The sequence below is a fragment of the Abrus precatorius genome, unplaced genomic scaffold (assembly GCF_003935025.1).
Source record: "Abrus precatorius isolate BTA unplaced genomic scaffold, Abrus_2018 Scaffold10, whole genome shotgun sequence".
NCBI classification, from domain to species: Eukaryota; Viridiplantae; Streptophyta; class Magnoliopsida; order Fabales; family Fabaceae; genus Abrus; species Abrus precatorius.
In genome coordinates, this window is record NW_020874292.1 from 33210741 (window position 1) to 33222657 (window position 11917).

General features: G+C 32.4%; 1 protein-coding gene across 1 annotated transcript; it reads left to right on the forward strand.

Annotated features, from left to right (window-relative positions):
* Nucleotides 1-2809: 2809 nt before the first annotated feature.
* Nucleotides 2810-6188, forward strand: LOC113847394 (probable polyamine oxidase 5). Its single transcript, XM_027476484.1, has 2 exons — nt 2810-5630; nt 6092-6188. Exon 1 carries the CDS (start codon nt 3355-3357, stop codon nt 5047-5049), a length of 1695 nt encoding a protein of 564 aa, XP_027332285.1. The 5' UTR covers nt 2810-3354; the 3' UTR covers nt 5050-5630; nt 6092-6188.
* Nucleotides 6189-11917: the final 5729 nt, after the last annotated feature.

Sequence of the window (11917 nt, forward strand, 5' to 3'; positions counted from 1 at the left end):
ATAATTTTGATTAAACAATCTTATAGTTCAATTCCTGTATGAGAAATTTTTTATGAATTAATTTTTATTATTTATTAAAATTATAATGTAAAAATTATTAAATAAGGGATAATATTGAGTCATAAATTTTTATGTAAGATAAAATAGTATAGAAATTTATATAAAATTTAAAATTAATTATAAAGATAGATTTATAACTAAACCTAATTAATTTTTTTCACAAAGAAAATAGTTTGTGTTGTATAGCTATTTTGCAAGTAATTCTTCACCCAGACACATGATACCCTATAGACGCTCTGTAAAGGGTTCAACGCTAAAAAAGAAATTTCACGTCATACGATGGGGTAATAATATGTGAGAGTACTTGGGGTTTTGACTTGTGAGTAATTAAGCTTTGATAATGGTACATTACCTCTAATTAATAAAAAGTTTTGGGTAAAAATATGAGTCAATAATTAAGAGTTACTGTATACATATATGATTGATTATGATTTTTATATGGTTCACTTGCCCCTAAGTAGGACACTGCGTTAATTAGCTAGTACAGGGGAAGAAAAAAAAGAAAAATGTGGGGTACTCTCCTGTGATACTTACATATCTGCACAATCTTTTATGAAGATTGAGAAGAAAATTTAGGTTAATAATTGGCTTAATTGCATGCATCTTACGGTACTAGCATGAAACCATGAACGTGTGAATGTTGAATTTTTTTTATATATTTAAATTAAAAATAAATATACAATAATTGATAGATAAACATTTTTTATCTTAAATTACTACGAGTATTTTTTGCTAAAGAAAATGATTCATATATAAAATTTTAAAATTCATCACTGAAATTTAGTTTAGCGATTAAAATATACAACCATAATAAATTATTTATTTATGAATATCGAACCTTAAAATTAATTTATAGAGTCTAAAAGCGTTATTTTTAAATATATACTAACAAAATTTTGTATTTTAAAATAGTTAAAATGGATTCTGATAATGGTAAGTGAACATTTTCTATTTATTTTTGGGTACAAGTACAATGAGAAAGGGACAAAGGTTGATAAAAATGTGGTAATAAAAAAGATAGATGGTGGAATTAGTAAAGAGGGGGCGTAATGCTGAGTGTTGACGTTGCTCACTGATCACCGCTTACTTAGCAGATTCATGCACTGTGCTTTTTCTGTTCTTTCCAATTCTCAAGTCTGTAAACCGTTGACCACAAATATCAAAGATGCTTGCATAGATATTTGGTTCAATATTTAGTTTTTCACTGGGCCCTTTCTATTAATTATTCAGATTGTTTTCTCTTTCACCCTCTGCTAACTGCTAACAATCACTGAAATAGACCCATCTTCATATGTATCCAAAATTATATTATATTATAACACTTCCAAATGTCCATCCAAATTTTTTCAAATTGCCTTCAAGAATAATGGTTCATAATTTTTTTTTGTTAAGAGTATTTGTTATAAACAATTTGCCACCATTACTTTAAATAATAAAAATATTTAATATAACATGTTTAATAATTTTAAATTGTGTTTATAGAATACTAGGTAGTAAAATCACATAAAATTAATATTAAAAAAATACTAATTAGTACGTTAATATACTGGTAAAAGAATTAAAAGGCATAATAATATACCTTTTTTTCATAACTTTCTATGTACTTTAAATAACATGTTTTTAGTGAAAAATTTACTTATTAATTTCTTAATTAATGACCTAAACTCTAATTACTCTAATAAAAAAACTTAAAATAATATAAAAACACTTTTTAAAACTGTTTTTCTGGATTAAAATTTAATAAAATCCACAATATTATGAGTAAAATAGATCAAATAAGAAGTTTGATTTACCGTATTTTGAGTCAATAAATTTTAGTTAACACCAAATAATATATAAATGGGTGTTTAAAAACTCTTGCTAATAATATTTTATTACACAATACTAAACTAAGTGCATGTGGAAATTTCATTGAGAAAACCACCCTTTTAAATTCTCTTTAAAAAAATAAAAATAATAAAAAATATTTTTTATAAATAAGTTAAAATAATATTGAGCTAAAACATTGGTGAAGAAAGCTCTAAGGTTAGGACTATAAAGACAACAGGGTTACTCTAAACAATGTTATTATATATATAGTAAGAGATGGGAATGGGAGTGTAGAATGCAGCAATTTGATTATAATTGTTGGATTTGTACGGTGTCCTCCTTATGACTCATCTAAGGACAGCCCATCGCCTGATCAGGACCATTGACTTGTTCAGTTGGTGGGCCGTCCCTAACTCAATTTACATGTGAGGTTGGTGAAAGGCACTATCAACCTTTTTTTTTTTTTCCTTTTTTTTTCTTTGAATTTTCACATTATTTATTTATTTTTCTTTGTCATCATGTAATTTCTTTTGTTTTTTTCCCCCAGTGGTAAACCTGGCCATAGGTTATAGTCATAGACATTAGTCATATAGCTCAGTGCTCAGTGACTGTCTGTGAATTATTACTCACTCGTGGGCATTCATGGCTGTGGGGTATATGGTTTAAGAGTCAGCAAGAGCAATTTTCAATTGAGACTTGGGATTGGAAGGGTTTGAACCATTTTCCTTGTAATTCAATTGTAGTTGTTGAGAGAATAGATAAAAGGAAAAGTAGAGTCCTGTCTTTATTAGAGATTAGTAAACTACCACAATGTCAAAAAAAAAAAAGGACTCATTGGTGGAAGTGTTTATGTTACTAGTACTTTTTCTTCATATTAAAATTAGTAATTGCTGCATGGTTTTTCTATTATTTTACGGTCATTAATTTTTTTTAAATGATTGATTTTACATCTTATAGTATGTTTCTATAAATTGATAAATATTGATAATTGTCTAATATTAGTTAAAGACACTAGTTAGTAATAATATTTTTCTTCCATAACTCCGAGTGTACTTTAACTAAAGCTGAAAAAATAACCAATCTTACTGAGTTATAATAATAATAATAATAACAGCATTAAATATTATATTTTTAATTCTTTCACCTTTAACATATTCTATTTTGATTTATTAGTATCGTGTTGTATGCGACTTTGAATTGCATTTTCTTTTGGAGCAATATCATTGCAGTAATTATTTACATTAACAGAGTGACAAAAGAAAAAATAAAAGTGCAAGAAAAAGGGCATTCAGTGAGGAAGCAGAGGCCAGTTATAAATTCATCATTGTCAGTAACTCAAATCTCACCTTCACAGTTCACACCACCACTTGTGTTGTTGTTGTGTTGTTGTACCAGTGTGTGTGATTTGTCCTGTTGTTTTTCCTTTGCCTGTTAGTGAAAGAGTAACAACTACAAGCAAAGCAAAGTTAATCCATAGTCTGAACAATGGTGGTGAAGAAGCCACGGATTGTGATAATTGGAGCAGGAATGGCAGGTCTCACAGCTGCCAACAAGCTCTACACTGCCACTGCTTCAAAGGACTTGTTTGAGCTGTGTGTTGTAGAGGGTGGAACAAGGATTGGTGGCAGAATCAACACCTCCGAGTTTGGTGGTGACCGTATTGAGATGGGTGCTACATGGATCCATGGAATTGGAGGAAGCCCAATTCACAAAATTGCCCAAGAAACCAACTCACTTCACTCTGACCAACCTTGGGAGTGCATGGATGGTAACCCTGATGATGCCATCACCATTGCTGAAGGTGGTTTCCACCTTCACCCTTCCGTTGTTCACCCCATCACAAAGCTCTTCAACAACCTCATGGATTACTCTCAAGGGAAACTCACTGAAGCCACTGCAAAGGGTGAACTTGACACTTATCATAAGCTGGCTGCTAAAGCTGCTTCCAACATGTCTGGGAACAACGACAACCTTAGTATTGGTTATTTCCTCAGACAAGGCCTTGATGCTTACTTGGGTTCTGTGAAGGAGCATGAGGAGGTGAAAGGGTGTGGGAACTGGAGCAGGAAGTTGCTTCAAGAAGCAATCTTTGCAATGCATGAGAACACCCAGAGGACTTACACTTCAGCTGGTGACCTTTTGAGTCTAGATTATGGGGCTGAAAGTGAGTACATAATGTTCCCGGGTGAAGAAATCACAATTGCTAAAGGGTATGTAAGCATAATTCAGTACTTAGCTTCTGTGTTACCACCTGGTTTAGTTCAGTTAGGTAGAAAGGTCACAAGGATTGAGTGGCAACCTGTGATAGATGACGAGCAGAAGGGTGTGGAAAATAATGGTTGTTGTTCAAGGCCTGTGAAGCTGCATTTCTGTGATGGCTCCTTTATGTCTGCTGATCATGTCATTGTCACTGTTTCACTTGGAGTGTTAAAAGCTGCTATTGGTGATGATTCAGGTATGTTCTGTCCTCCTCTTCCACCTTCCAAGGCTGAGGCAATTTCAAGGCTTGGTTTTGGTGTTGTTAACAAGTTGTTTATGCAACTGAGTCCAACACATGGAGGTGGGAAACATGGACATGAACATGAACAATCCAAAGGGTTTCCTTTTCTTCAAATGGTTTTTCATTCACCTCAATCTGAAATGAGGAACAAGAAAATACCCTGGTGGATGAGAAGAACAGCTACCCTTTTTCCCATCTACACCAATTCTAGTGTCCTCTTGTCTTGGTTTGCTGGAGAAGAAGCACTGGCGCTTGAGTCACTCAAAGATGAAGAGATCATCAATGGGGTTTCATCCACTGTCTCGTGCTTTCTACCACAGTGGCAAAAAGGTTCAAGTCCACATAAATTGTGCAATGGGAATGTGAGTTCTGAGGAGAGATCTCAACAAAATGAAGTTCAGTTCAGTGAAGTCTTGAAGAGCAAATGGGGGACTGATCCATTATTTTTAGGCTCATACAGTTATGTTGCAGTAGGATCAAGTGGTGATGACTTAGATACAATGGCAGAGCCATTGCCAAAAGATAGCTGTTGTCATCCTTCTCCACTTCAAATTTTGTTTGCAGGAGAAGCAACTCACAGAACTCATTATTCTACAACTCATGGTGCTTACTTCAGTGGTCTTAGAGAAGCTAATAGGCTTCTTCAACATTATCATTGTGTTGGGATTTATAACAACTAGTACTTTTTTTTTACTTCCTTTTTTCCCCTCCCTTTTAAAATTTTGAACATCAATCTCTATGATATTATTATTCCCATTTTCATTTTAAACGTCTTCGTTTCTCTTTAAGGAAAGTAGTGAGTGAGTGATTGGGAAAAAATCAATATTAGAAGGGGGCAAGATGAATAGTGAGATGGGGACATTTAGATGTACTACTTGAAGTAATTTTTCCCCAATATTTCTTTCGCTTCATGAGTGTAGTTTCTTTTCATTTAATCTCTTGTTAATCATCAAACCAAAACTAGACGAGATTTTTTATTGACATTCAGAATATGAATTTAGAACTAGAAAGCTTCAGATATCATCATCATATATGCTACCTCCATGTGTGTTCTCTGGCTTCCCTCGAAGGACAGGATCCGCCAAACCCGGCTCTTTCCAGCTCGGAATCTCCCTCATTAGTTTTATGAAATGAAATATGGCTTGTCAACTGCTCAGGCCTATTTGTTCTTGTCATGTATCAACTCTACTCAAAACTATGATCCTACTACCTTTATGAGAATTGGCCTTGATGTGATATATAGAGCTTCTGTAATTAAGTGGTAAGAAGTGTATTTTCACCCTTGCTTGTTCCATTTTACATAACCAAGCTTTCAAGTTTAGTGTAATGTAAAATGGACTTGTACATTGCTTATATAAAACCATACTAAATACTGAAGTCTAAAACCAATATCACTAACACACAATAAACCTTGATTCCATGCAAAGGCTAACCGCGTACAACTAGTTATATAGTTTTTGCATTGCATCTATGTTTACATTTTTTCAACATGTTTGAGTGATATTAGAGGTGTGAGAACTTGGGACAATAAATGAGCTGGCTAAAACTGTATATGATTCACATGAAAATGGATAGAGGCAGGAAAGGTAGGGTCCCATTATGCACCCCTCCTGCCCCCATGAGCAGTTGCGGTCGATCAGACCAATAACCAAAATGTCCTTTAACAATGAGACAGAATTGTAGATGCTTATAGCCATCTGATTGCAGTGATCTTTTGTGCAGAAGCTCGCTTGGTCAGGATTCATGAAAACGACTGGTCCCATTCCCCTGCCTAGTAGTACGTATATAGGCAATAGGACAGACATACATATATGTAGACCACTTTGCTCCATGTAACAAAATCCCCTACCTACCATTTGTTATTCAAGCCAAATCCACCATACTTGTGACTCCCTGGGGCTTGCTTGATTTTTGCCTCCTTTCACAGATTCCACAACCCCATGTTACAATGATTCTTCTGTCATAATGTCTCAATGCCATGTTTTATCTATGTTCTATGCTTAATTAATCTCATCCGTTTGATTATCTTTCATGCAAAGAATAAACCAATTTCATTGACATAAATAGGCCTTATGGTGGTTCTCACATTTGTTAATCATTGGCTTAACTCACCTATTTCTCATCCTCCACATCCTTCTTTATTGAACAAAATTATTATATCATAAATATGAAAAATAACCTATACTTTTTTTAAGATTATTAATAGTATTCTCAATTGGTATCCTTAGGATAATGATTAGTAAGACCCTTTATGTGATAAAAACACTGAACAAACGTCACATGGAATAACAACCTGTTTTGGGGTCACAAATTCTGCCAATGGCTTCGTGCATTTGCTTGATAAATGCTAACGGATTATCTAAGAATATCTGTTTGGTGACCGAGTGGTCAAATCAAGTGCAATGTAAAGTGACTCTATTATTGTAAGATTTCCCAAGGCCCTCCCCATTCCCCATTTCAAGTTTTTAACTCCAACCTCCTTCTCCTTTTAAAAGAATAAATAAGGAAAAGAAAAGGAAAAAGAAAAAAAGAAAAACACTGAAATGGCCCACTTGCTCTCTCTTTTTGCCTCTTGTGGGCTTCAATCACCCTTTGATGATTGCATATCACAGACCAATCTGTCATCTAGTCCTTGTCTGATACATAAACGAACAAATGAGAATCTACATTCCTCTACCCTCTCACCTGCTAATCCAACATGTTAATTACCAAAACATGACCCTCTTTGCCTCCAATTATCATTGTGGTCACGCACCTTCATTAACAATATTCCATGCCCACAATATCATAGGTCTATTTTGCTATAATCAAGTTGATGTGTCAATTGTCCAATTAAATTATGAATTTTTATATTGAAATTAATAAGATAATCTTTCTATTGAAGAATAGCCAATGCCACACAATCCTACCCAAGGTGTTGGGTTGCTCCTTGATTTGGTTGAACTTGAGTAGGACCATTGAATTGACTACACGTGCACATTGGAAATATTTTATTGTAAGATGCTACACCTTACTTTTTGATGCTATAAGCCGATCGTTTGTATACTTCAATCAAAATTGAGTGTAATGACAATGAGCTCTAGCCCACAAAAATTCCCCCTCATTGAGCCTAAATTTAACATAAGGTTAGACAATTGTTTCTCATTATAGCATGGGAACTGATTATTCACCAATTGGGATCAAACAATATAAAATTAATGGACTAAGAATGTAAATCACATCGTGAGTCCTACTTTCTCTTTTAAGCAGTGGATATTGTAGAAGTGTTGATATATATAATATACGTACCACTCAACTCCATTGCTTCTTGCTTTTCTGTTTATTCAGTTGGATGTACTTTAATCATTCTCTTTCACAAAAATTATGATTCCTACTATCATATTCACCTTTGGACAAACATTTCTTTAACTTTACGTGTCCAACTTCTTTATCATAATGATCCTGCTTTTCCTTTTTTGCAAATCTTAGATTAAAAGTTTAATGATAGATGATTAAGAGGTCCCTATCTCTTTATTCTTTGTAAATAAGAATAACGTTTTTTCATTCCTAGAGAGCCAATGATGACAAAGAGGAAGATGACACATTTAAATAAGTTATCACATTGGGGATCTGGATTTTTCTTTAGGAAGACCTAGGTAGTGATAGGGGTAGACCCTTTTGTTAATAGTATATAAAGAAAGATCAAGAAGTAGGCCACTTAAATCTTGAGAATGGAATCTTTGAGGTGTAGTCCTAGGCATAGGGTAGCTAATAGGATTGTTTTGAGGTTTCCCAAATTCTTTTTTGAGATGGGCATCACACTTTGAAGTGGTAGATCCAACTATTTACTATCTTTTGCCCACATTCTCTTTCATGACGATTGAAGCAAAACTAGCAAAGCATAATATTTTAGCTGGACATGTCCATGATATGAGAAGGACAGTCCTCCTTAAATATGTTATTTTGACAAGTATTAAACCAAACAATGCTAAACAACTACTTATTAAAGTTTTTAATTTGAAATAAATAAAAAAGGATTATGAACTAAAGTTCGTTCCTTTTATTTTTCTCTTCTTTTCTTGTTTTGTTGAAGAGGAGAGGGGTGGGATGAGCTATATCCAATGTCTGAATTGAATCCTATTGAATGGTGGGGCTCTTCCAATAATTACTAAGCTTTAAATACATGGAGGGTTTTTATTAAATATAAAAAGGAAGTAAACTTTGAGGGTAAAGGATTCGTTAATCCCTGATCGATTAATTGGTCTAATGTGATTTTCAGGGAAAATAATTAAGAAAAAGAAAATGACCAGTGGGATATTTTTCACCTGAGAAGAGGTTCAGATGTTGTGTCTGAAATGCGTGTCTTAACACTGCCTACAATTCATTATAATTATTACCTGTCTCTTTAACTTGGAAATAGCTTCTACACAGAAGAACTGTGTTCTTATTATTTTGTTCTTTTAATCAGTACCTTCTTTTACTTTCCTTTCTGATCCCAGCATCTTGAAGTTTTTAATTTTGGACAGCCTAGCTGGTCAACTTAGATGTCTAGGATGCAATAAAAGCATGTGAAAAAAATAGTACATGACAAAGACCTAACAAGTTTAAAGATTTTATTTGATTGAGGTGGAGGAGAGTGGATTCTCGAGTTTGATTAGTATCTTAATTTAATATTCTTTCTGTCTAAGCCATGTATTTTAAAATAAAAATAATATTTTTAAGAAATGGTTGGTTAAGGTGGTACATATTTAGTTTTTTTTTAAAAAAATTAAATTTAAACTTTTACATATATAAAAAAATTACTTGAAGAGTCGTTATCATCATCATATATAGAGTGGATATTTCATGTTTGACCAAAATTGACTCCCATGAAAGACATTCTTGATTTAAATAGAAAAGAAAAGAAAAAATAGTATTGAATAATATTGCCGATGAAACTTTTTTTTCCCCTATTTTATTGCTTTTTGTATTATTCGTTGAGTGGTAATTAAGCAATGTGCCGTATCTGCTACTTTATAAAGTTAATGGGGAATATGGGATGTATATCACCTAAGATTTTGTCTAAAGAATGTCTTGACAATGCCACTAATTCATATTATTTCCATGTCTACTTGCTATCCTTCTGCTAAGCACTTGATACAAGTAGCTTTGAGGAATAATTCTTAGTGTCGCGTTCATACAATTATTAGCTACTTTCTTAGGATTCCTGCATGAAAATTAATCCGTAAAGTGATCTCGACAAGATTATGTTATTGTGTGTTCATGTTTTACTTAGCAAAAAGGAGAGGCTAATGGATTAATATCCAAAAGAAATAAAGAGGGGCTAATAACGACATGTAAATTTTTCGCATAACTTTCATTAATATTTTTTTTCTTTTTCTATATTCCTTCTTCTTAATTAGTACCACTGTCTCACCATTAATTATGTGAGTTATTTTACTCTCCATTGTGTATCATATTACCCAAAAATATAACTCTTCTAGAGTCTAGTGTATTAATAGAATTGTATTTTTTTAATTTTTAGTTTTATAAATAATTGCAAAAAAATATATTGTTACTTTTAATGTTTACTAAATAAATTATTCAAAATATGAAATAAAATGAAGAATAATATAACATTTTTTGTAATGATTTGAGACAAAAATAAAACAGTGTTTAATTTTTCAAAGCAAACACGCCCTTATTTTGCCAGTCTATATTTTTAAAATAATACTGTTTGAAGATTTTATTTTTTTTTAATCATGATTTTAAGGGTAAACTATCACACGTCTCTAATTTCACAATTTTCTCATCTTTTCGGTTTTTTTATCACTCAATCTAGCTCGTTTACTTTATACCAAATTGAAACTATATTAAGTTTTTCATATACTATTAGTTACTTTTTGATTCACATAATCTCTTTCTACTTTAGATCAAAATAAAATTGTTAATTTTTTTTGTATTAATATTAATTGCATGAAATCCCTTTTTTTTTTTACAGAAAAGTGTCTTCGTTGGTTCCAAAGAAAATTGTTAAGTATGTTGTTTAAGAACTCAAAAATCAAAACAGTGAAGTAGAGAAAGTACTGCAATGTTATTGAATCTTGTACAAGAAAGACCTTCAGCTTGTATTTGGTATCACTTCATGAAAATGAAAATCTCTTCCATGGTGAAAGTCAAGTGAATACTAGATTTATGATAAGAATCAGTAACATATTTAAATTTGAATTTAAATATTTATAAATCAACATTTAATTTAAATGATTATAATTTCTGCATTGAGACACGTTTGCATTTTTTTAAAACATATTTCTAAACACACACTGGCAAAAGTACACAAAATTGGAATGGTGTACGATAAAATTAGACCCTCCTGTTGCGACATATTTTTTTTCATGAATAATAATAATAACAGAGGCGTCAAATTCATACATATGGTGATGTAGTTCTAGCAAGAGCTCAACAAAAGGAAAAGAAAGTCAAAATCATGTGCATGAGATTGATTAGTTCTAGTTAGATAAGCAATACATTTAACTTAATGAATCGAATAGGTAACAAAACTGATAAGAACATGGACAACTCGGTCGAGTTTTGACAACATCAATGACCCAACCCATGTCCTTGAACTGAACGGTTCATGTAGGAAATATAATCTCCCAATTTGAAATGACATATCGATGCTTGAAGCAAAAAGGCCCAAACTAGAGAAAGAAACAAGGTAGACAAAAGGAAAAGATACCCAACATAAGGGCATAGATGCCCAACTCAAGGTATAGATTCCATCTCTGAACCAACCAACCCCCCCCCCCCCCCACCACAAAAAAAAAAGTGTATGGATGCCTCAACTTAGGGATATGAATGCCTAATGACAAGAAAAAAGAGAGGATAGAATGCCTATCTTTTTCATCATACTCTTAAGGTTGCATGTGATTGGTCACCACGTATTTATTATGAAAAGCTAAAGGAACTAGACATATAGAATTGGGTTCTTAACCATAGATGTAGAAATGTGTGTTCATTTTCATCTAATTGTGTGGATGAAATGATTTGCCAATACGATAGAATTATATTTTTTAATCATTTACCGACAATGTTTGAAAGTTGAAACATTGCTTCAATGTATGAAATTTACTTATTTGACATAGACACGTATAGTTTGATCAGAGGATACATGATAATAAAGCATAAAATTAAGCTAGCTTCGAAAGGTTTAGATAGATTGCATGGAGTCATATAGGTTTAAACCTCATTATTGCTGTTAAAAAATGGAAACATGTTTATAAGACTAAGAAATAAGTTAATAACCATTCGAGTGCCTCACCTAATAAAATCAATATTGTTAAGCTTTGTTATTACAAGTGTATTGGGGGTCTGTTGAAAGAGCTAATGATCAACTTATGAAAAAATAAATTGACTCTAATAAGTTACTTTTAGGTTAATAAATTTTGTGATTTAATTCAAGACACAAGTTATCATTTTAAAAAGAGTTTAAATACTTATATAAACCATTATCTAAACACAGCTTTGGTAAATTGATAACCTTTGACCATTGCTTGCTCTCTCGGTAGGTACTTACTATGTGATATACTT